At 38.6% G+C, this 26,490-nt stretch overlaps 1 protein-coding gene across 4 annotated transcripts in view; it reads left to right on the plus strand.

The window, feature by feature from the left end:
• Positions 1-26,490, plus strand: part of MGAT5 (alpha-1,6-mannosylglycoprotein 6-beta-N-acetylglucosaminyltransferase) — a 112,244-nt gene that overhangs the window by 33,672 nt on the left and 52,082 nt on the right. For all 4 annotated transcript variants that reach the window (XM_071435426.1, XM_071435427.1, XM_071435425.1 and 1 more), the window contains 4 exons: positions 8,459-8,847; positions 12,830-12,997; positions 23,208-23,284; positions 24,731-24,820. In XM_071435426.1, the coding sequence (XP_071291527.1) occupies positions 8,610-8,847; positions 12,830-12,997; positions 23,208-23,284; positions 24,731-24,820 (573 nt within the window). In that variant the 5' untranslated portion in view covers positions 8,459-8,609. The remainder of the gene's footprint in view (positions 1-8,458; positions 8,848-12,829; positions 12,998-23,207; positions 23,285-24,730; positions 24,821-26,490) is intronic.

The raw sequence follows: 26,490 nt of genomic DNA on the forward strand, positions 1-26,490 counted from the left end.
TTTCTATTTTTGAAAAACTTTTCCCTTAAGGTGTAGTGAGTACTTTGAGCATGAACATGTTTTGGATCTTTCCTTAAAACTTGTGTTTATTTTTGTCTGTCTCTCTGTCTGGGGTCCAGCACAATTGCTGAAGACCACATTTAGTGTGTTGACCATGGGTTTGGGAGGGGATGATAGCTGGGCATCCACAGTCATGAGAGCTTGCTTGCTGACTACAAAGAAGGTTTTGACTTTCGTCTGAGAGTTGGACAGAGCTCCTGTTGAGAGCTGCTTGTTTTTCCTCTTGGACAGACCACAAGATGTGATGTAACAGGCTGATTTGTGGTTAATAGCAGTGGGTGAGATTGGAGCCTGGAGTATCAGCTTGATGCAAGAAATGAGCTAATGGATCCAATTTCTATGTAATAAACTTAGTCATTCTTGGAGTGCCTCATAATTTGGTTGCTTTGATTATAGGCTAAGGTTAATTTTATTATTCATTAAAAATAAATAAAGCTTTCTGCATAAGCTCATAGCAATGCTTGCAGCTCTTGCTGCCATAGATACTCTGTGCACTAAAGAAATGGGAAAGCATTACCAGAACATGGGATTGTTGTGTAGGGACCAAGGAGGTTTTGCTCATGACTGTGGAGATCATCCAGGTGATCTGAAAAGGGCAAGGCCCTGCTTCTCTGCAGGTGCCATGATTTCACCCTTCAGAGGACAAGTGTCAAATGTAAAATTGAGAATGACAGAAGAGGATGTCATATATTAGCTTTTCACTGGGGGGAGTTGCAAAGAGGGGAAGAGAAAAATAGATGTACTTTATCCACACTAGAAATAGGATAAAACTTATTGGGCATGAGTCCTATTTTTAAAATTCATTAAAATTAATGAACTAACGTAAAGGTTTGTTTGTGCAGTGGGCTTCAGGGACTCTTGAAGCCATGAAAGCATGCTCATGGGTACTTTTTTCACTGGTTTTAGTGATTTTGTAGATGATGGCTGGGGCTCTCAGGTTCTGTAAGTTACTTTCTTGCAAAAATAAACAACAACCAAAACCCAAAACTGTTTCTTAATCTTCTTAATCTCTTGGTCAGCATGCTGACATTCCAAAATGCTCTTTTCAGTGAGAAAATGCTATTTTGGGCATATGGTTTTAATGCAGCAGCAAGACGAAGGTTATTAATATTCCCCATCCTTTGACTGTAAATGGCTGTAAAAATGTTCAAGGTCAGGAACATTTCTGATTTTATGAAGTTCATTGAAGTCCTGTTCCTAGTTCTAACATTCATTCAGTTTATTGGAAGATCAGATTGCTGTTGTGATTATGTTCTTAAATGCATTGCCTGGAGTGTTTCTAATCAGTAAACAGTGTATGTACCATAAGGATTTCAACTCATAAGGATTTTTCCTTATGGATTTTCTTCTGTTCCTTTTTCCCCTTATCTGTTGTGTTCTTTCCTTTTCTACTCTTTCCTCCCTGAAATATCACAGTAAGCAAACAGCATGAAAGGAAGAACATCAGATGGTTTAGTTTTTGTAGGACTGAACTACAGCAAGTGATGTGCTAGGTAGAAAATTTGGAACGCTTCAGAGTGCTCTGTGAAAGCACAGACCCACATGGGGGAATTAAGGTGGGATGCCACCCAAATTGTTTCTAAGTGGGGGAATTTATTTTTGAAAGTGAAGGCAAGCTGCTTGCTCAAGATGAAAATTTACTTGTTTTTATGGCACCTTATCAGAGACTGTTTTCCCTTCCTTCAACTCATCCCACCACCTCCTGCCAATTTGTACTACATGCACATGCACAAAAGCAAACATGCCTCCCCAACCTAAAAAAACCCCAAACCTGGAGTATTTATACTCTTAGTCTCCCTCAGTCCATCTGTCCTGCTGCTTCTGTTGTGACCAAGTGTTGTTTTGCTTTTCTCACTCCATGGGATTGCATCCCAAATTGCCACTTCAGGCACAGGACATGGTGCCACATCAGCTGTAGAGGGGTGGTGAGCGAGAAGACACAGTGACATCTGTCAGCTACAAGAAGAGAATGGGTTGGCAGAAACATTGCTGAAAATAAAATTGAGCAGCAGTAGGAACAGCAAAACTAAGACTCCATCATACAGTTAAGGGAAATTGTTTCATGCATTTATTTTCCATATTAAGGAATTTAAATTATAAAATGTGCAGCTAGCAAAAGTAGGCGTAAATCTGGGATAGTTGCATGGTTTTTTTCAGCTACCTCTTCTTCCTGAGGAGCCTGCGAGGTGTGTAGGAAATATGTACAGCTTCAACCAGTTGGAAGCCCTCACCTAGACCTAGGACTTGCAGATCTGAGTTAGTATTGTCAGCTTTGCTCACATGCTTCTGCTCCTTCCAGGATGTTCTATCAGCTTTTTTATCAGACTTCTGCTTTTATTGGACTGAATGAAAGTTTGCTTTAATATTAACAAGTGTTTTGAAGTGGCTTCAAATTTATGACTTGACCTATTGAAATGAATGTTCTTTTGTTTCTGTGACCCACTCAGGCAGGATACAGCCCTTGGCACCCTAAGCAGGTGTGGATTCAGCCTTTGCTTGTCCTGCTGTCTGACCTCTGCTTTATGCATTTGACATGGGCAGTGGCTGAAAGCAGCTAAACTGCTTCTGAACACTCAGTGTAACTGAGGCCCCTAAGTTCTGTTTAGATGTGTGGATGGTTTAATGTTAATGGAGTACATTTCCTAAGTGGATCAGTTAATTAATTGCAGTGTCAGTACTGGAGTCAAGATGTGTGTGGTAGAAAGACACTTGACAATGGTACGAGCAGACACCGTGTCTAAATGCAAGTAATCTTATCAGGAATCAGGCTTCTTTTTCTCTTCTCTGATCCTTTCTTATCTTCTACCAACAGAGCATGTGACTGTTCTTTGATTTCACTTGCCTGCATTAAGTAGGAGGCCATAAGTTATCGTTGTTAATGCTGTGGTCTGAAAGAAGGAAAGGTAGCTTGAGCCTCCAAAAGGACTGAGGGAACCAGCATCTCACAATTACAGCACAGATTGCACTGTTTCAGAGCACAGACTGGCCAACTGGGGTGGGACAGCTGCTGGGATATTCCCCCAGGAATAAACAACTGCAATACCAGGAAATCCAGGAATTTGCATTCAGTTGGGGTATAGTGCACATCTGTTTAGACAATACAGCTGCAGTAGGAGAACTGTGGTTAACATCAGCCTGGAATTCCAGTTTATGTATACTGGAAGTGTGGCTGGCTTAAACTCTTAAAACGTAGCACTCCCAGTTTGGACTCATTACTCCTAGAAGAGAGGTTTTAGAGGATTTTAGGACATATTGCATCAGTTTCTGCTTGAAGCCTGACTCCTGGCACCCCTTAGCAGAGGAGGTCTGGGATGGGGCAGGTGTTTTCACTCACCCTGTGTTTGCTGGCTGTAGCTGTGGTGTTCTGGCAGCCCACTGGCTTCACACTTGAATTGTCATCAGCTTTTAGGTTAGCACGCCCTTGGTAAGAACAGAGGCGGTTCATGTCTTGGTGTTTGTCCTTGGCTGCTCTGCAACAGCTTGTTCTGCAGAATCAAACAGCTGCAAACAGGAGGGCAGCTTGCCCTCTTCAGGAAACAATCTGGAAAATAGGTCAGGCAGGGTGGCATGAGTGCACCTGAATACACATTGTGAGTGTCTGCATGGTTGTATGTAAGAGGAGAATGGGAGATTGCTGTGACTGAAGGTTTAGGAGGCTGATGGAACAAAGCAGTTTAAAACCAGCTTTAAACTTTATCACAGAACTTTGGTAGATAGACATTCATTGACAATACCTGTTACTAAAGGCTGGGTATTACTCATCCCTGGTCATTACTACTGCATAGTCAAAGCAATTAGTGTGTAAAAGTTTCATTATAAATTGTGAGCAGAGGGTACCACAGAGCTGGTGCCATGCATTTAGCACTGATGGGCCTGTCGCAGGTGCCATCTCTTATACTAAGCAGTACTATCCTTTCCAGCTTTTGTTGCTGTTAAAAGAAAAGCAGGGTTTTTCCCAAAAGTCAAGGTTGTGTCTTTTGGATGACACATCCTTGACACGTGTCTATCATATTTGACCATTACTGAATAACTCACAATTTTGGGGCCTCTCCTTTCAACCTGTGCCTGTATTTCCCAGCCCATGGTTCTTATCTCATATCTAAGCTGTTTGCTGTAACATGAGGCACCTGGTACCCAGCTCTAGCTCATACAGTTATTCCTAGAATAATTTCTTAAGCACAAGAGGCCAGAATTTGGGACTTGCATGTTTGGCATTGGAGCACAGGCCTTTTCCTAGCAGTGGCAATACTATTTTTACTGAGCCACATGGTACAAAAATACATATATACTGTTTACTTGCCATGATGTGTAAGGTTGCTTGGGTTTGAGTTTATAACAAACTAATAATTAAATACCACTCAAGCTGCTGTTTTTATGGGTACAAGAGCTTCTGTTTTGGTTACAGACAATTAAGGTTTTAGAACTGCCTAGCTACTGATGAATGGTGCATTCAGATGATGAAGGGTTTAATCCTGAGTATCCTGATTTAATTCTGAGTATCCTGAGGATAGTGGTGTTCCAAGCTTACCCTAAGTACCATTTCTAATATAGGTACAGATTGGACAGGGAATATCAAGCTGTGTATATGTACATACTTAAAAAGAGACTTAGCTTAATCTCTTGTAGATGATTAATTCTCCTCCTTAAAAAATGAAGAGGACTATGTGGAGATGTGTCACCAAAATCTGTTTACATGAAGATGAACTATTTGTACTCTATTTTAAGCATTAAAAAAAAAAAAAAGGTAAAGTCTTAAAATGCTGAGAAATTTGTGGCTTGCACCCCTGACATACAGTTCACTTTAATTAGGGTACTTGTCTGAGATGTTTCTTAATAGTGTGAGGTTCTTTTGTAGCAATGACATCAGCATGGTAATGTTATCCTCTCTAACTCATGAATTCACCAGCTGTTGGACAGGATTTATTAAATACAGAATAGAAAAAATGTGTTTCTGATGAAGCTATATAACAGTACTTTTAGTATTTTGAAATTCTTATGCCTGTTTAAATGGGTGTAAGGTTAGCCCTTTTTCAATGAAATATGTGAATAATTTTTTTCAGGGTAGTGTAGTGTTCAAATTGAGTTGAGCTGTAACTAGTCTGTTTAAAAACAGTCCCAAACACCTGCCTGCCACCCCACAGAATGTTGTTTCAGTTGTGGTGGGATTTTGGCTGTTTAGAGTTGAATTTGAGAAAGAACTTAACAAAGATTCTGTTTATTAGAAGTGTTCTTGCCTCGTGTATCCTTTCACTTTCATCCTGTTTTTCACACTTAGTGTTAGTTTTTGTACATTAACTGCTCTGACTAAGTCAGGAGGAATTATCTTCCTGACAGTTTCACAAACAAACTCATGACTAAAGCATCCAGTTTCCAGAGGATGCTGGAATTATTTCAAGAGACATCTTAGAGTGGGACCACATTTTTCCAAAGCTTAAAAAAGGGGTGGGAAGTGGGTAAAAAAAAAGCACCTGTCATTCTTTAGAAGCACAAATAAATGTGGGTGTCCATATCCTTGTTAGGTATGTGCATTTGGAGACTAGACTAGGAAAAAGCCTTAGTAATTAACAGGATTACCTCCTTTGGAACATTTATAAGATGTGCAGGAGAATAAGGGAAATACACTTACCACCTGAAGTTTTGGGATGTCTTACTTGGTATGGGCAGAGAGATAACTTGTCAGTCAAAATCCATCAGTGATTGTGGTAGACAAATGTGTGTTTATTGCTTCAGCTCTTGCTCAGTTCAGTTATTAATTTCCTGTCAAAACAGAAATACATGGAGACATTTCTGTGCTGCTGTCTTCATGCATTCCACATCACCCCTTGATATCTTCTGTCCACTGTCCACTTAGGTACCAAATAATGACTGATTATAGGTATGTGGTAATCATTAACTGGGGAATAGTTGTGTTGCAGTCCTTGACAGCTGTCAGATCTGGGATTAATATATACCAAAGTCATATAAATATTTATTAAATATATCCCAAAGTCAGTGCAGCTGCCCATGGGAGTGCTGGGATTCTGCTGTGCACTTTATAAACCTCCATGGCCACCAGCAGGGCTGTAAAGTTAATTAGTTAAGTACAGGTTGTTGGGAGCTCATCAGGTTGCTGGCCACTGAAATTGCTTCAGGAAAAATTAGTCTTGTTGGTGATATTTGGGTTTGGGGTTTTCTGTTTGTTTGTTGAAATAGTGGGGGCCATTCTTCCATCTGTCATTGAATTTTAGTACTTTCTTATGGCAAAAGTTTAATATTTGCTATCTACCTTCTTACAGTTTTTAAGTGGATTTATTTTTCTGCTGGTAAATAGAACAGAAAAGTCAACACCTCTTTAAGGAGATCATTCTCATAGTTCAGTGTCATTACACTATTTCTTATACCATCTTTCTTTCTGTTCTAGAACTTTAAAAAGAAGGCTGTGAAATACTTGCATTTTTAATTGCTGTTTTTAATGTTAATTATGTTCAGAGGTGTTTTTTCCCCATTATCAACTAGTCATAAACAATCATTAGCACTTGTCTGTTAAAACATGGGTGGTGATAGGTTTACTTTCTTACTCAGTGTTTTCTGCTTCACAAACAAGTGATAATTGAGAAAGAAATATTGACTATTTAACCACAGTTCTTATTGCTGTAGAGGATGTTGTCAGTGCTTACTTGAAATTAAGTCACTGAGGAAGTTTATCTGGAATATTTTAGATTTTTTTTTTAAAGTCATTATATTTTTTTAGACTATGGATTTTTCTATATTTTCTCACACCCAATAACGCAAAAGAATAGTAAAACTTTCAGCTTTTAATGAAGTAACAATATTCTGCTATCCAGCCATACCAAAAATATCTCAAGACTATAGTTAAACAAACAGAAAGAAGTAAAATTTCTCCCTGCCATTTCTTGGAAAATTAACTGAAATTTATGTAGAGCAGCATTAAACAGTCCTTAATTTTCTCTGTTGAGACTGTTCATTTTCTTTCCCGAGATATTTTCAGCGTGAAAAAAGCCAGCTTGAGGGCTTTATGATGTTTTTCACTGTACTTGCAATTAATTTCTCTGCCCTATTCCACTTTAAGCAAAAGATGGCTGCAGATTGTTCTTTTAGCAGTGTGAGTGCCCGGGACAGTGTCTGCCTTGCCTGCTCTCAGTTTAAGTAATGTGCCTTCACCTCTACAATCAGTTTAATCAGCGATGTGCAATGTGCACACTCAAGTCACATTGAAGATAAGTGCCCCAAAGGCATTTCTGTCCAGCTGCACAGCTCCTGGTTCAACTGGAAGCAGAAGATCTACAGGGAATTTTAACAAGCAGGGAGCACTACTAGCAAGGATCTGAGTAATTATCCTATTAAAACACAGCAACATCTGCATTATCTGTGCGAGCAGAGAATGGAAGGGAGCATTATGTTCTCTAATCCTGTCTGGGAGCATTATGAAGTTAAAAGGATAACATTTTACCAAATCTGTGTTCTAACATGATAGGTTACACTTTATTACCTTTTAATTACGCCTCTTCTAGTTGGACTTTAGGCTAAGGACCCTGCCTCTAACTCTCATCAGAGACCATTTCTTGCCTTTGGATTCTTCATGCCAAGTTTTATAACTGAGTTTAGTTTCAAAAGTTGGTCCTACTGTATCTTGAAGGCCTCTATTACAATTCCTTTTCCCTTGTGTATGAAAAGCTTTGAAAATATTAGTTTATGTATAAAAGACATGTTGCTGCATTCAGGAGTTTGTGCTTTCAATTTAGTTGCAAAGAGCCACCTCGTTGGAGTATGTTTTATGGCTGAGGAGTAACTGCACAGCAGAGGCCACACAGGAGCAGGACATTATTCCAGCCTCCCAACTGCTTGCAGTGGAAGCCAGGAGAGTGTATTGGCTTAAATAATGTAGATTTCTTCTTTCCTCTTTCCCCCTGAGGGAGTCTGATTTCCTGATCACCTATCTAGCCATATGCTGTAGCTCCTGCCAGGAACTCCGAGCAGTGTCACTGCCAGCTAAAATTACTTGTTTTCTGAGAACTGAATTACATTGAGAATTGTCTTAAATTGCTGCATTGGCAACATTGCAAAGTTTTGCATACACACACACAAATAAATATGTTACAGCAGCCTTACTTTGAAATTCAGCTTAGAAACCACTTCAGGCAGGGAATTTGATCCAGATCCTGTGAGGTGTTCTCCACCTGCTCGGGCACATCACCCCTGCTTTGTTGTCTTTCCAGTGCTTTTCTCAGCCCCTTTTTGCTCTGGCTGCTACAGTGCAATGATGAGACATGCAAATTAACCATTTACAAAGCAAGCACATTGTCTGCTCCTGGTTTGTACCAGTGAGAGGGAAGAACTAGAGTGGGTAGTAAAAACCTCAGGTGTGCTAACTGTGTTTTTTTCTCTTCTCTTGCAACAGGATGGAACTGAAACACGGATACGTGTTGACAAAGGAGTTGGAATAAGACTGAGTCCTGCTCTGTGATATTTATATACCTGGACCATGAACTTGCTGTTTGGCTTCATGCTTTAGGAACCTTTGTAGTAACTGTGTGAAGCTGTTGGGAATCATGGCATTCTCTCCATGGAAGCTGTCCTCTCAGAAACTAGGCTTTTTTCTGGTGACTTTTGGTTTTATTTGGGGAATGATGCTCCTGCATTTTACTATTCAGCAGCAAACACAACATGAAAGCAGTTCAGTCCTGCGTGAGCAAATTTTGGATCTCAGCAAAAGATACATCAAAGCATTAGCTGAAGAAAATAAAAATGTGGTTGATGGGCCTTATGTTGGGACAGTGACAGCATATGGTAAGTGTGTTCTCTGGATTATTTGATAATCTGATTAAGGCTTTTTCCTCAATTGTCCAAACATTTTGCTTCATAATGCCGCTCAATTAGCAGTACTTTACCCCTATGCATTTTCTGTACAAATGGAGAAAATGGCCTTTCTCTTTAAGTGGGACAAACTTTATATTTCCAGTGTCTGCTAATTTTTATTATGTCTGTCTAGTACCTCTGTCTAGTATACTTTAGGTTATTTGTTAGAACTCAGTTTTAAAAAACTTTTTCGGTGTTTTTAAGAAAGTTGGGAGGCTTTGCAGTTTTCCTTTCACTGATGCAAGAAATTCCCCATGGAAAAGCTTGTCTTAGTTTAAAATGGAGACCTGCTATTTATTTCTTCTTTCCCATTTCACTTCTTTGTTCAGTCAATTTACTTAATGTTTAAGTTTATTTATCTGGTATAATCCTAAATTAAGCTTAAGTATATCCTATTTGCCTCAGGGCAGAGAACTCTGTGAGTTTTAGTGCTTTGTTTGGCAGTTGTTTCTAATGCTTACTCTCTTCCAGTTTGTTGATGAGAGTTAAGTTTTTGTGCATGTGTCAGACAAAGCAAGCAGAAAAGAATGAAGCATATTACCTGAAAATATTACTAAAAAATAAAATATAATCAACTTTCAGGTTAGGTGTGGTTCCTTTTCAGTCAAAGTTCACATAATGCACCTTACTTGTTTAGCAATTTTTAGACTCACTTTCTTTCCAACTTACCTATGCACTTGCAGAATGTCTGGAAAACTAATTAGTCATTTACATTTGGTTTCTTTTATAGTTGTCTTAATATTCAGCTCTGAAGAAATTGAGTTGATAGTTTTTGTATGCTTAGACAAAGAATATAGACTAGGATGCAACAGATAGAATAGCTGCACTTTTTTCTCTAGTTTTCTCTTAATGCTCTATACTTTTTGGTGCATGCAGTGAAAATATCCTGCTAGAAGGTTCTCTCCATGTCTTTTGAGTTGGTGTGCATTTGTTTGCCTGTAAGCATGAGATTATTATCCCCAACATAGCGAACAATTAAATTGCTTCATTGCTAAAATAACAACCTGCCCTTATTCTGTAACTCCAGATTTGTGGCTGCATGTTGAGCTGTACTGGAACTGTAGCCTTACAAAGCAACACAAGCAAAACAGAGTGGTATAGATCAATATTTGCATTGAGGATCTCTGAGCAAGTAGGGATCCTCAGAGGATTGTGTGATTAGGCTCAAACCAAAACTTTATCTGCTGTATAGCCATTACCAGTGTCCTGTTACTGTGCAGGGGTGCTTGATGGTGGATGAATTGAGAAAGAAAATAGACAGCAAAACCCAAACAATCTGGCGCCAGATATTGAAGGTAACTGGATTAATATGGGTACAGGATATCCATAGGCAAAGTTCCCCCTGCAGCTTGTTGCCTGTGGCATTAATTTCCTGTTCCAAATCCTGCTGGGGAATAAGTTGACTTGCCTCCAAACACTGGTCAAGTTCCCAAGGAGAAGTTAAACTGCATTTGGAAGCAGGTGAAATAACTTTGTGACATTTCTGTGACGGGAAAGCCAAGGTTTGTGTAGCAATTTCAAGTCCATGTCTGACAAGATTTTTAAGATTAAAGACTTAAAATTTAAGTTTGGCCAGGTGTTTTCAACCAAGTAGTTTGGAAAGATGGAAAATAATGGTAATGCAGTTATTTAAAATATTTCAGGGGAAAAGCACTAGGGTGAGTGAATAACACCATATTAAATAATAGTTTATGAAACTGGGTAAGGTAATTACTTAATAAGTTAATTTGTCCTGTTTGGCATACCAAATGACTTGCTGCTAGCAAATAATCAGGTTAGCTCTTCACAAATAAACACATTAATGACTGATGTTAATAATAATTGGTAGAGGCTTCTTCAATATTCTGTGAAAATTAATGCTCTTGCTTATTTAGCCTTTTTATATTTCTTAATGTTATCCTCTGATTGCTTTAAGTGAGCACAGTCGTGATTTCCATGTTCAAGAATTAATTAAATGTTTGCTGGATTTGACTGCTTTTACCTACCTGAAAGGTTTTCAGTCATTCCTTAATTGTGGTTGCACAGCTTGTTTACTTTCTCACTTTTTATTTCTGCCATGTCAGGTAGGTGGCTCCAATATTTTCCTTTTAAAAGTTATAGTTCAGATATACACAGTGAATATTAGATTTTTCTTTATAGCCGTAAACTGTTCTTTTACAAAAATTCTGTGAATCTGTGCTTCTGCCCTCGCTTTCTCAAACTAGCCTCCACTTCCCTTTTTGTTCTGACAAGATGTCTCTCGTATCAGTGTGTTGGTATCAGAATTAAAAAATAATAATTTTGAACCTTTTTTGTCTTTATGAGCAGTGTAGACTTTTATGTTGGCTGCATTTCTTCCTCACTGTTTCCTGAGTTATTTTTACTACTTTTTTTCCTTGATTTTTTTCTTCCTTCTGTACCATGGTTTTGTTCCTGTTATGTCCAGAGTTTCCTTTTCTTCTGCACACTATGCCATTAAATAACTTCTGGACCACTTTTAAAATAGTCCAGACGTGTGGACTAGTGCTTCAGATTCCTGCTTCTAATCTTTACAGGACAAAGCAAAACACACTTATGATGAGAAAAACTTTCTTTATGGCACCATGGAATAAACATGATTCTCCTTTTGTTTGGAGAAAACAATTATAAGCTTTCTAAAGTAATAGCATTTTCTTATTTATTATCTCATTTGCACAAGAATTGAGATAGTCATAGGAAAAATAAAAAAAAAAGCACAGAATGAATGTGGCAAAAATACGACTGCTGTAGAGACAATAGAATGTCTTCAGATGTATGGAAAAGTTTTCTATTGTATTTCAGAATATTATTTGATTTGAAAGTTGTGAAAAAACAGAAAATACATTATACCAAAACACATGAAATTATTTTATGTAATTAAATGGAAAAATAATGTAAATTCCTTGTACCAAATTCTTTAATCTTTAAAAGAGTAAGTGAACAAAGGACAATAGTTTCATCTTCTTTGGCTTGTTGCCATTATAATTATATGGTTTTGTCTGATAGTTTTCTCCTCTTGCCGTCAGTTCTTGCCAAAGTGTCTTGTGTTCCTTCAAGGAATCTGAACAAAATGAAAGCCAAGGAAAAAAATAAGGAAAAAAAATAAGGAAAAAAATAAGAAAAAATAAGAAAAAAAAAAAGAAAAAAAAGAGGAAAAATAAGCAAAAATAAAAAAATAAGGGAAAAAAAAGACCTCTTTCCATCTTGTCATTTGATATGCAAATTCCTGTTATTGTTCATTGCCTTCCATGCCAAGGAAGCCCTGTGTCGCACCAAACAGAGACAATCACTAGCAGACTGAAGAAAGGAAATGTGATTTTTGGTGTTGTGTGAATACAACAGAAAGGTTGAATTTAACATTTTTTTAGAAATTGTTATCTATTTTTAATTTGCCAGTGCAGAAGCTGGTTACATGGAGGAGATGCAGGAGAATGTTTTTGTACTGGCTTAAAGCTGTCCTTTTTGGGAAGGGGATTTTTGTTCCCAGGTGACTGAGTATCAACAGACAGTTCCTCTGATAGTGTTTGAATATGGATTTAGGTTTAGCCTCATTATTATTTAAGCAGCTTCTTATTACTCGAGCCATTGCAAAGCAAGCATTTTTCTGTTCCTGTAAAGGCTCACATTTCACCTTGAATGTGTATATCTACAAGTAGCACTGTGCTTCATAAAATATACAGGCTGACAAGTTCCATGGCCAAGGAAACTTGGATCTGAGGCTGAACAAAGTGGGGAACATGAATGCATAGAGCTGCTAATGGCAAAGATTTGCACTGAGAAAGTGATGTATGTATGTATGTATATATGTCTATATATATATATATATCTCCAGTCTGATTCTTGTATCTGTTGTTTGGTTCTGTCTGACCAGTGTGCACTGCATTATTAAGCAGTTTAACTTCATTTTCATTTGCAGATTTGAAAAAGACACTTGCTGTCCTGTTGGATAATATCTTGCAGCGCATTGGGAAGTTGGAGTCCAAGGTGGAGAATCTTGTACTGAATGGAACAGGAGCAAACTCGACCAACAATACCACCACTTCTGCTCCCAGCTTAGGAGCAGCTGAAAAGCTTAATGTAGCAGGTGTGTATGGCAATTATGATAATAAATAATTATCCTTTTCTCTCTTGAGCATAACATGATTTTTCAGCGCTAGATATTTGGAATGTCTTCGAAAACAAAATTCAAAGTCTAGTCTTTATCAATGACAAATTGAAGTCCAGGCTTAGTGGAAGATCTTTTTTCTGTGGTAACTGTAACCCATTAGAAAATCAAAATCTCTTCTCAAGGGAGTAGTTCACCCATTTATAGTAGATGTTTCATGCTTTTAATGGTTGCATTTTAGAATGATGAAACTGGGGAGATCTTTTCTCTCAAAGCCTTATTTTGGTTGGTATCAATCTGCTCTGCCATTCTACCATATGCACTTTATTGATTATTAACTGAAAGAAAACATTTATTATGTTTGTTGGTCATGATTTAAAAATGTCTTTCCCTACAGTGTTTAATGGCTCTTAGGATTTGACACAGAGATCACCTACCTGGTACATTCAGTTAAAATAAAAACATGTTTTGAGATGACATTTGAAGCCATTCATTTTGTTTTCAATGAATGGACTGTTTTGTTCTGCCACCAAGTTGAAAGAGATACTGGCAGTCCTGACTCATAGGAAAGTCTGAGTCTAAGTCCAATGATTTTTGCAGTCCCAAAAGAGAACAGAGCAGAAGAGTTAAGGCAACTTGGTAAATAAGTTGATAACTGTGCTCCTATGTCTTGTCTGTCCTTGGGTTTCCTGCAAAAATAAATATTTCTGTTGAGAAGGTGTTACTTGCTGAAATTCTCAAAATAGAGAAGCAAATGCTGCCTTTGGTAGGGAAATGCCAGTGGAACAAGTCTAGGAAAGCAGATTTGCAAGTGATTGCCTGATGACAGTGTGGCAGCAGAGTTGCTCTCAGCTGCTCAGTCCTAACTGCATTTATCTGTGCCAGAGTGCTAAAGTCCTGTTATCTCTTGGTCAGACAGACCTTTTCCTCCCCAGTCTGCCTTGCCTTGGTAGAATTGAAGGCAGGTCAGGAACAAGTACCTGAAGAGGTGCAGCACCTGCAGGGTGCTGACAGGCTGTGCCACCTTCCTGCCACAAGGCATCCAGCACCAGATCTTGGAAAAACTTCCACTGAGATGGAAAGTGAGCAAGTACAGCACTGTTAGGCCTGTTTCTAGGCCATATGTATAAAATGAAAAACATCCCTGTATGTTTTCTTTTTGTAGCTGGACAAAAGGGAGCTATTTCCTTAGATTTACAGATAATTGGAACATGTACACTCATGTTGTTGCTTTAAAATTTATATGCAAAGGTTCATTGTTCTTACCTGAGAAGGAAACATCTTTCATCAGTTTTTAGGGTGATTTGAATGTTGTTTGTTATTCTTGGAGTGGGCTAGATTCACAATTTTGGTATTCAGGAGCAGCATTAAGGAGCCTGGTAAGAGTTTTCTGTTTGCAGTGTTTGCATTACTTTTTACTGCCCGAGGCTTGCTCTGTGGCAAAGAACACAATTCCTCTCTTCAGAGCCACAAGTTTTTTACCTTTGACTCTTGGTACCCTGAGTTTAAAATGTCTGAAGCAACCTTTAAACAGCAGCAACAGGAAAAACCTTTAGGTAAGAGCTCCTTAAGGTTCAATTAATGTATTGTGCTGATGACTGGATGATGTCACTGCTCGGGTACCTCTGGACTGGATAGTACCTAGGGTTAGAGTAGAGTTTGAACCTAATCCCTGTTTAAAGTGCCTGCTCTTCATCCATTTGAAGCAATCAGTGGCAATTAGTCAGATCAGAGGCAGCCAAATGGAAATGAAAAACTTGTCTCTACTTCTTCCTTCGTGGCAGTTTCCTGTCAGCATGCTCTGGAAGCCATATGATTCCAGCATAATTGTAATATAAGTATCTTCTCTGTTGGGAAGGAATTGTTCAGAAAACAAGCTAGGTGAGGGCATTGTGATAATAGCAATGTTGGTTTTGTCTGTAATATTTCAATAACATCCCTTTTCAGTTGTGTTAGAGCAATTGAGGTAATGTGAAAATTGTGGTGAAAGCCTTTTGGTACCCAACAGTTTGTCATTTTACTGGAGTTGAAAGAGGTATGTCTACAAATACAGATGATACTTTTCTTTATAACATTCAGCTGTTAAAGTATGCAGTGATCACAACAAGCATGTTAGGATTACCCTTCCTCTCTTTACCAGCTGTAATATTTTAATGCTGACTTTAGACAAATTCATGTTAGTGATTGTTAATAATTTTGGTCTTTCTGTGTGGACAACCATAGTGTTTGTGAAGCATCTGATTAACATAATATTTAATAATTTTGATAATCTTTTTTAAAGGCTTCTTGAGTTGCTGCTTAAAACTCTGCAGTAAATTGTGTTTTATAGCCTTATTTGTCAGTGAAACAGTGCAATGTCATTAGCAGACTTTTCTACAAGAGTCCTGCTTCCAGTGGGGCTATATCATGCAATAATATTAAGATGCTTATAAAGCTTTGGCTGATTGGTTTCAAAAGCAATAAAGCTGTCTTTCCTTCTCTCTCCTTTTGCTATTTATCTAAGTTGTATCTGAAAAGCTTCAGAGATATTTGATAGCCATCCTTTCTGCATCTGTGGGAAGTAATATATTCCCATACACACAGGAAAGTATTAATCTAAACTTTGGGTGTCTAGGAGATAAGAATTTTCATCAGCCTTTAGAACAGGAAGTTTTAAGGGACTGCCATAAATGATACCCTAAGTAGATTTAAAGTTGCTGTTGTAGGGATGATTAAACAGAAAGGGGGAAATACAAAACCATGGCACTTGAAAGCAGAGCTTGTCTACAGGGCTGCTACTGTTGAAGCTGCATCTTTGGTTCCATGTGACAAGCACAAGATCAGTTTGGTTTAGGCAATATAGTTTTTAACAGTTGTGCTTTTCTAAGATAATGACAAAAGAAATCCTTGATTTTTGTGGGACAGAATTGCACTATCATGGTTCATCAGATAAGGAAATCTGCACAAACATGATCAGAAAATCAGTCCTCTGTTTTCTTCATGTGATATTTTTGGTAAGCAGTGGGAGTGGAATTAGTGTTGTGTTGTGGGATGTTCTTTAGAGATGGTCATTGCTCTTTCTGTGCTTGTTCAGTGACAAGCTAAATTTTTGACAATCTTGACCATCTAGCACCCCAGATATAATAATTGTACTGAAAACTGCCAGACTAGTGTTTTACAAAATGTTCTTTTGCCTTTAAAAGTGCTGCTTTGAATGATTTTAATTGTGTATCTTTGATCCCACAAAACTGAGCAAGTGAAGGTTTGTGTTAAATCCTCCTCAGCCTTCCCCTAGTACACAGCTGGTGCTGGGAGGGCCCTTGCAGAGCCTCAGGACAGCCCAGGCTCAGGCTGCTGCATGGAACACTGCACAGTCAGGGAGGACATTGCTGGTGTGTCTGTTCAAAGCTTCCATAGCTTTGCTGCCTTGTGCATTAGCTTGTTCTGCTGTGTTGGCTGTTCAGTTCCCTTCTAACAATTTCAGTTTTAACATCTTTCAAGTCAGTCATTAAGATGCAGACTTCAGTGTGTACTTGTCATTGAAGACATGATGGCTTGGATGCCTGTCAGATATCTGGCATCCTTCGTGAGTATGTAGCAAGGCAGGCTGACAAGTCAGCTTTGGCAATGCTACAAGGCTTTTTTTTACAATGTTACTATGGTGAGAAGGACCTTTGTGGTGGTATTTCCATGTCCTTATTCCTGAAGCCTTGGGGCCGCCACACTGAAGCCTTTTAGGTCAGGGGGGAAGGACTCAGGTAACCTCAAGATCAGTGGATTTGTTTCCATGGCTCTCTGATTAATTTTGTTACACGGCCTCGTTGGGTTTAGCAGTCTGCAGCTACAGTTCCACCATAGTCCTGTACTTGCAGAGATTAAAAAAGCTAAGATACTGCATGTTGGTTTAAATTCCAAAGCTGCCCTCCTGTCTTGAGAGGACTGGAGTAGGCTTTTCTTCAGTCAGCACCTTGTGTCAGAGCACAAGGTGACTGTCCCCACAGGGCACTAGTGTGTACCAGTTGTAGCAGGGTGTGGGACTGCATTGGCTCTGATAGTCAAGATAGCAGCTTCCTGGAGGTGATGTTTGGCTTTGACTCATGTTTATTGTGCCTAATGCATTGTATTCTTTTTCCACACTGTATATGTGTACTTATTAAGATTTCCCCCCTCCCACAAAGGCAGTTGTGTGGAACTGGGGAGCTTTGTGTGCCTCAAACCTGGCTGTCGCAGCACAGCGTGGTGTGCGCAGGGGACCAATGGTGAATATTTTCCACTGCAGTGCAAAGCTGTGTTAATAATGCTGAAGGGGACTCTTAGTGGTCCCCTGGGCTGCATTTTGATTAACCACTTGACTACTACTTGAATTCTCCTAACACTGCATTGATTTCAGTAGTGCTAATGGAACACAGCAGCACAGCTTGTGTGAGGATGGACTAGAGGTAGAAAAGTTAATTTTCTTTAAATCATACCAACACTTTGCTACAGAAGTCTCTAAAATGTTGGTAGAAAGCATTTTGTGCTCTGCATTTAAAATCTTGAAACCTTTAGCTCATTTGGTTGAATATGTGGTTAGTGCTTTCAGCTCACACTGCAAATTCTCTCTTTAAAGAAATCTTACCAGCTGGAGATGAAAAATGTGAATTGAATTGAGAATGTGTTAATTAGTTGGAGAAGGGAAAGGAGACCTTACACAAACTAAACCAGCCTTAACCACAGTCTGTGTCTAACCACAGATACCAGATTTCAGGACTGAAATAAAAACAGGAGAAGTTTCAGGAATTAAAGTAAGAATAGTACTTATATTTAATGATCAAAACCAGAAGGAGAACAGAGATAAAATTGATGAATAGATTTGGTCGGATGTGATTACTCTGACCTTATAATACTAGAGAGGTTCTGCATTTTATGAAATCTGCTGATGGGAACACTTTTGAATTGAGCTATTATCTGTGCTGTATATCATAAAAAAATACTTTAATATGCACTAGTCTGAAAATCAGAGTTTAAGCCTCAAGGTTCCAAAGTACATCATTTTTAGTGTCGTGTTAAATTCTTAATACATTTCTATTCTCAGAAGAACACCAAGCTGGTCCTTAGCAGAGTAGATAGGCTGCTGGTGTCAGCTTGCATTTTCAGCTGTATTGCAGCCCTTTTCATTTGCTTTAACCAATATTGCTATTTTAAAACTCTTATGACAAACAGGGCACCTATCAAACAGCACTCACTGCTGAGTGACTAATTATAACTCTTACTCAGAGTACTGTCTTAGTGGAATATTTCTAGACTTCCTAACTGTCTGATGGAGGAAAATTGAAGCAGAATTTTTTTAGCGTCTTACAAAGCACATTATTTGGAGAATGTGCAATGTAGGAAAGGGAGGAAATATGCATGTAGCACTTACTATTGCTCATTTTTACTGTTTTATTAAAGAGCAACTTGAAAGCAAACAAAAATCAATTCCCTACCACAGACTGTGCTTTTAGCCACATCATTCTCAACGTGGGTGTTGTAAACGTTCACTATTACAAATAAAACCTGTGGAGTTGAAATGCAGGAGGCAATGAAGAGCTGCATCTGTGAGCTGGTATTTAGGTGCTGGAGGCCTGGGGCTTTAGCAGGTGCAGTGCTCATAGCAAGCAGCAAGAGAGAAGCTTCTTTTCCAGGGCAGGGTCGGTGGCTTAGCTCAGATGTGTGTGGTTGGTGCTGACGTGCCAGACTTTGCACTGAAACAACTGAGGATTGTTCACAAGTTCAGGTTCACCTGCTGTGCTCCAACGACGTCTGGTGCAAAGCTGTAGATCATTTGTGAAGGGAGCATATGGCTCCTTTCTAAACATGAGGATGGAGTTTGGTAGTTACATTTTAAATATCCCAGGACCTCACAAACAGTATTTAAAGAGGTTTTTTAAAATCTGCAGTTGGTGGGTGTTTTATCAATATTTTTCTTTTTTTTTCAGGATGATCTGTACCAACTGCATGCTTTTAGGTTTATAATGTGCTGTGTTCATGTTTTTAGTGTGTTAATGCATTGACTTTTAATGTAACATCATATGATATAAATGTTTAATGATTATGTATTTTCATAACAAGGGGAGATAAACTATGCATGAATTCAAAAACACTTAGGTGTGTGTAGAACATAATTTAATGGCTCACACAAAGTTTAGGAGCAAAAAGTGTGTTTATTAACTGCTTTTGTTTTGTACTAACTTGACAGCTGTATTTCTAACTTTTTTGGCTGTAAGTTCTAAATTTTGGCTGGGAAAAGAGATTGCAGAGCTTACATTTTAAATTACATAAATCCTAATTAAGGGTAAAAATTCTTGTGGTTTCTCAAATACTATTTTTCAACAAAAGTAACTTTAATGTCTGGCTTAGTTTTCCCCTTCAGGAAAGAATTATCGAACATGAATTTGCTAACAGCATAATACATCTATCCAGACTTTTTAACAAGAATCCTCATGAGATATTAGGGTTTGGGGTTGATGAAAACCTCCTAAGTCTTGACTTGTATGTTAATGCTTGCTTTTCGTGCTTTGGAAGATCCTGATGGCATCCTGATGGAAGATTGGCATCCCCAGGGTTCCACTCCTTCATCTCCTGCACTTCATCTGTCTTTATGATCACACTCAGAAGTGTGAATTGCTGGTGTCTCGTCGAGCTTGGTCTCAGCTGCTCACGGGAAACACAAGATTTGTTCAGCTCTGGATTCCTGTTTAAGGAGAGCCAGCTATGAGGTGTTACCAACAAGCTCAAGCACACCTCCATGCTGAGTTCAAACGAGCAGCAGGAGGAGCAGAAAAGTAGTTCTTCATACAGGGTCTGATCATTAAGGAAAAAATTAGGAGGGATGATTCTCAACCTAGAACTCCCACTGCCAGTGGCCAAGAAGAAAGGGTACAACCAGAGCAAGTAGTCGTTGACTGGAACTGTCAGGATTATTCACTGGGGAATTCAGAGCTCTGCACTGAATTCTCAGGCTTACGTGTGGAAACCAGCAGTGACTTGCCCATTTCTGCAGGCAGTTGTTGCTTTGGACAGCAGTCCTTGATGTAGATGTGTTTCCAGTCTGACTGCATCAGCTGGCTTCCTATTCATGGGCACTGAGGAAAGACTGCTTCTCTAGGGAATGCTCAGATGGAACAGAATTACATTTCTCTGTTCCTTCTGCTCTTTCACATTCATTTCCTTTTGTATGCACATATTGCTACATTTTTTCCTGCTCTGGATAGCAGTTTTATATTTAAGTTTTATAGAATTGCCTTTACTGTGCTATTACCTTAGTAATAGCTGAGAATGAAGCAAGTGAAAGCTGATGGAGGTGTTTGGGATATAGATCCATGGTAAGGCTGAATGGGAAGCTGGTGATTGTGTGAAGCATCTCCTCTGTCTGTGGACTATGGTGGAGAAAAACCATGAATATTTTTGAGGAAAGCAAATCCTAGGAGTGTTTACTGTTGCTGGTAAGAAGGAGGAAAGATGTCAGATGCTCTTGGTAATACTCCCAGACACATTAATATTTCAACATGGTGAAAAAGAGGTGATAAAGGTGGGCATTAGTGTTCCATGCTCCCTGTACAGACAAACTACCCTGAAGAGATCCATGCTCTGTTTGTGTGTAACCCATCCCTGTGGAAGAGCAATAGTGGGACTGCTCTGAAAAAGCCTTAGTGCAGCTGGCCACAGAGGATACCAGAAGCCTGAGAAAGTCTGCATCTTGTGCTGAGAAAAATGTCTTTCTCTTCCTTTTTACTTCTTGGGATGGAGAGGAGCAGGGAGGGCTGGCAGGGTTTGTGCTTGGGAAGTCTCTGTGTGCTTCTGCCACGGCTGATGGGAGCTGTGGAAGTGTGAGGCTGGTGCAGTGTGTGACTCTTGGAAGAGGGTTTTGTTTTTTTCTTACAGGTAAAACCTTGTGAGTAATGAACAGCAGCAAAGGCCTTTGACTCTCAGCAAAACCACACTGGGATGCAGAGAACGTGTTCACACATGACAGAAGCAAACATGTAAACTGCAGTTGTGTATTTACTAAAAATCAGGCTGTTCTCTGGATTTTGGGGGTTTTTCTTCCATCTTTTCTTTCTTTAACAGGCCATGAAATCCCCATTAAAATGAAATATGGTATAAGTGATGGACTTGGCACTGTATGCCGTAAAATAAGGAATTATAGCTTGTGCTTATGTATTACCCTGTACTTAATAGGACTTAAGTAGAAGAGAGGATTTGCTTGACTAACCTTCTGAAGAGGAAAGCCATCATATGATAGCATAATTAACTTGAGATAGAAGACATTTTTCTTTATTTTAAATGACAAAATTCATGGCTCATTCTTGCTGGCAAGCTATACCCAGGCATTCAGCATTTTCCACCCTAAATTTAGTATGGTGCTGAAAGTTTAACTTTTTTTAGGGTCATGCTGCAGCTATGATGTTGTACCAGAGATTTCAGTGGTCTTTTTTTCTTTTAGGAAGATCTTGAAATTGACATGCCTTATGTAAAAATGTTATTTTGCATTCAGACTTATGGGTTAGGAGGAAAAGAAAAAAGAAAATCCCACAAACCCTTTTAAACCATAAAGGTCTTCTAATGGAATTTTACTGATTATTGAAAATTACCATATAGTAGCCATGCATCTTCATTACTGTTAGATCCCAGGTACTGATTCTGGTGTGATGCAAGTGGAAGGTCTGATTCCTGAACTGCAGTGAAGCAAATAGTCCTATTATTATGTAGCTCTACTGACTGAATTGAGAATATACCTTAAATTGCTGCTATCTGTGTGCATGCTCTGTATGTTCTTATTCAGAGCAGAAATCAGAGCCTTAGATGTCAGTGGTCTGGTCTGCAAGAGCCCCACAAGGATGAGAAGATAGGCAGAATATTTTGAAAGTGCTTATTGATTTGAAATTACAAAGTCATTGTACAAACCACTTTGCTTCAGTGCTATTGTCACTGGCAGCACAGCTCAGTTTGTCAAATCTCTCCTGCTGCAGAGACTGACAAAGAAGTGAGGACTTCCTGCCATGACTCTTCTTTCCCCCATCAAGTTCATTTTGCAATGCTTCGCTCACATTTCAAGTTTTATCTTTAGAAGAAGCTATTTGCAAAAAAAAATGGAAAATAGATAGATCAGGTCGTGGGGTTTGCATATAATAATATAATGCAACATTTTAACTTTAACCACAGATTTTTGTCGCTATTCTATTCTAACACTGCAACTTTTTTTTTTTGTATTTTCTTCTGGGCTCTCTAATTAGCATATTCTGGATGAAATTGTGCACAGTTACTGCCACAGTATAAAGTGTTCCCAGGGTGATGGCTGGCTGACTTTAATGATCTTGATTCTTGGCTGTAGAAAAAGCCAGAAATGATGCAGGTAAAATTTAGATAGCTGTGGGATGAACTACCTAAATTGAAAACCTCCTCCACTGCCTTTGGCAAGAATCTCTCCACCATGGTAATAATTTTACTTGCCTTAAAGGCCTGCATTAGAAGGTTCTTCTAAGAAAGTCCCTTGGAGCTGAAGGGGTAATGTCCTTTAAAACTGCTGCTTTTTCCTTGGCTCATGGGCTAGAAATCCTCCTCTTTATTACAGTCTTTAATGCATTGCAATAATCTAGAATGAAAAAAATATTAAAATGGGCAAAAATTAAGAAAAAAATACCTTGGGAGACCATAGGAAATATTTCTTGTAAGATGTGATGTAGTGCTACTCAGTTGTTAAATGAGATCATATTGCAACATTTATTAATTGGGTCATATATCTGGTGCCAAGTTTTGGATCGTGGGTATTTGATAAAGTGATAGCAGAGCTTGAAAAACTAGTTTCATGTTTAAGAGCCATATACATCCTATAAATGTTTGACAAATGAAAACAAATTGTTGCAATTTAGTAGTTTCCAGCACACTTTGATTAGGAAATTATTTTCTTCTTGTTATTTTCAGTATGGATGAGCTTAATTTTTGAGTCTTTATACATCAATTTTTGTAATTCAGCACTCTCACTTCAAGTCAGAGTTGAAATCTATGCAACCATTTTCTCATGTGGTCAAAAAGGAGCACACTGAGTTTTAATGTTGTAACAAATATCCTACCCAGTAGGACCCTTCAGTCAGTCTGGGCTGTGGATTCATGAAAACAAAAGGCAGAATTCATCAGGCTATCTGTCAGAGCTGTGAAATGAAGCTCAGCTATGCTCTGTGTTTCTCTTTAGATCTCATAAATGGAGCCCAGGAACAGTGTGAATTGCCTCCTATGGATGGTTTTCCTCACTGTGAAGGGAAAATAAAGGTAAGTGAACTGGTTTTAATCTTATGTGCATTCTGTTAAAAATGGAACATATGTTGCAAGAGGTCTCTACTCAGAGGTGTTAAACAAGAACAACTAAGTCAAAAAATAGGATATTTAGGACTGTGTGTCACTGCAGCATTGCTCACCTCAAGCCTTTAATACTACTGCTGCAGAGAAATAAAGTGGCATCCTCTTAAGACAGGAAAAAATTGCCATATTAAAATGCTATATTATTTACTGAAAAGCCTTATTGTTTGAATGCTATCTTGTTATTCAGAAATTCCTCCTTTGAAAAAGCCCTGTTTTTTTCCCCATGATGAGTAATTTGGTGTTCTCCTGCCCCAGGACTGTGATTCTGTGGGTACCTCGCTCCAGCCCCTTTTTCAGCGTGATTTTTCTTTGCATTTATTCATCTCATTGCCTTACAAGTCTGTGTGGTTCCTCTATCCCCCTTTTTCCTTGAAAACATTCTGCCTCCTCTGCTCAAGAATAGGCAGTGCCTAAGTGTGCAACCAGAATTCTGGGATTCACAGTGGACCCTACATAAGTCCTGTATTTTACTAATAATGCAGTTGGAAAGGCTAAATATTACAACCCATCAGACTTTAGCTGGAAAGGAAAAAAGAAAAAGGCAACTTAAACCAAGACACAAACTCCAACAAACTTCCAGAGACTGAGCTTTTTAAGGTTGGTTTTTTTCCCCAAGAAAAGTTTCAAATGTAAGGGATACTGGTTTATTACTGTGAATGCCCCATCCCTAAAGGTTCAAGACCAGGTTGGAAGGGGCTCAGAGCCACTTGGTCTAATGGAAGCTGCCCCTGCCCATGTATTGGAATGAGATGATCTTTAAACTCTCTTCCAACCCAACCATTCTGTGATTCTATGATTAATGGTAGACAATAGTAAGATTTCTGCTTGCTAATACACCCAAGTATTTCTAAAATTAAAACTCTCTACATTTTGAATCTCTGGTCTGTGTTTTGATCTGTTTTGGCAAACAGGCTGCATAGTAACTATGTAATAAATTATTTGAATATTGAAATATGAACGGAAATTAATTATTTGCTTCTGCAGAAATGGCAGATTTCAGTTTTGGTAACTGAAATGATATCTGAAATTCTAGAGGGAGCATATCATGGTGGGGAACACACAATGCATTCAACTCCAGCCAGAGCCAAATGTCTGGATCCCAGTTTTATTCTCCTTCTGATATTTCTCTCTGCTTGCCAGTTTGTATAAGCTGTGCTCACATCTGCTGTGCTGTTGCTTTCCCAGCATTACTGAATGCAGGCATACAGTGCTGCTAATCATTAATAAAATTCCTGGTTTGTTATTTGTGATATTTATAGCCACTTTGCCACTTCCCCCTTTATTCCTGGGTGTGAAACAGAGCTGTTTTGTTGTACTTTAACCTAATAAACTCTTGTGTCTTTTGTTCTGTTGCAGTGGATGAAAGATATGTGGCGGTCGGATCCCTGTTATGCGAGCTATGGTGTAGATGGGTCCACGTGCTCCTTTTTTATTTACCTCAGTGAGGTCAGTAATCTTCTCATCTGCAGAAGGGGAACATCATATTGCCTTCATAGCTTTGTTGGCTGTACTTTTCTCAAAAGAAATCATCATTTTGTGCAGAATAATTAGGTAAAGAGGGAAAAGTTATTAAAACTGAATTATTAAGTGTGTTGCTATTATTCATGAACTCTGCAGGGGTTTCTAGCCTGAGGAAATCTAATGTTTGTAACTGCAGTGATGTGAGTAGCAGCTCTCCAGGGAGGCCATGTTGGGTATCCTGTTAAACCTGCATGTGAAGCTCAGTCAGAGATCTTTGCCTTTAAACACTTTTTCTGTTGCTTTTAATGCAGCTGCTTACGTACTAATAGAGAGCATTTGGAATGGAAAATTCAGAAAATGGTGCTTGATGGTCCATTGTCCTGAGCAGCATGGCCACTTCCTGCTCAGAGACTGTTTGTGAATTGTGGAATCTGTTAGCAGGAACAAAATATCCTGTTTATGAGTGAAGCTGCAGCTATATTGGCTAAAGCCTTTGGTACCTGTCACAGCCTAAGGTGTTTTGTACACAGCTGAGTAAGATGCTTGTTCTAGTGAGGTTTTATTTCTATTTCCTGGGTAACACTTCTTTCCCAAGAATTAGTTTTGTCAGTTAATTATCATGAGTTCTATTACTGGCTTGAAGTGTGCATGCACCAGAAATAGGCAGGTGTACTTGATCACTCAGCCTCTTCTAAGTGAAATTTTGATAACTTATGGCAACTAATCTTAGAAGGAGTATTGATATCCAGTGGCTCACTGCTTGCAAAGAACTAAAAGAGCCAATGTGGCTGCAGGATTGCAATTAATAATAATTTTGTAGCTTCTGTAGGATTGGGAGGGTCAGGCTGGGATTTTAAATTAAATATCTGAGATTAAAACAGTAAGTCTGTTATAATAAATGACTCTGTTGTAATCAAAGCAGTTTCTGTTGATTTACTCAGTTGACTGTCATTGAACTTCTGGGGGTGTTGCTTGAAGCAGCAATAGTTAAATGCATATCCAAAACATTTATCTGAAGGCATAACAAAGGCTGGGTTGAATCACAGTTTTGACTCATTCCATTTCTAGCACCAAGTGTTGATTTATTTATGGGCTGTGAAGCTGTAGAAGGAAAAGATAAAGTACAACTATATTATTTATTTTGTTATTTATCATAGAGGCTAGAGATATGGTTTCATAATCATATGAAATTGATCTAAGGTTTCTCCTAGAAGGATTTGTTTTAGTATCAGAAGGGCTATGTTTGGTCATTAGTATTCTGTCAACCAGCAGGTGCTTCATGGTTTTAATGCAGATATATCTTAAAAATGATGATGTATATTCAGCTGAAGCCAAGACACTAATATTCTTCAATGACATTTACTGTTTTGCATTTCTGTTAAAACCCAATTTTTTACATTACAATCTTCCCTTTTCATCAGTCTTGAAAAGTCAGTTGATGGTGTTAGCTCTTTCATAATTGATCTTTCATGGCCAAATGTGAGCAGACTTTCAGAGGCCAAATGGTTGTTTTTTTCAAGGGTCTTGGGATTTGAATTTTTTATTTAAGCAGCAATATTTAATTTGGTCAACTTTTCATTTCATGAAGGAATAAAAGTGCAATTAGCCCATGTGCATATTTGTTAACTTCAGAAAAAGGTATTGTCCTTTTTTTT

This window comes from Agelaius tricolor, unplaced genomic scaffold (assembly GCF_023055355.1).
Source record: "Agelaius tricolor isolate 1412-34295 unplaced genomic scaffold, bAgeTri1.0.p SCAF_10, whole genome shotgun sequence".
Classification (NCBI taxonomy): Eukaryota; Metazoa; Chordata; class Aves; order Passeriformes; family Icteridae; genus Agelaius; species Agelaius tricolor.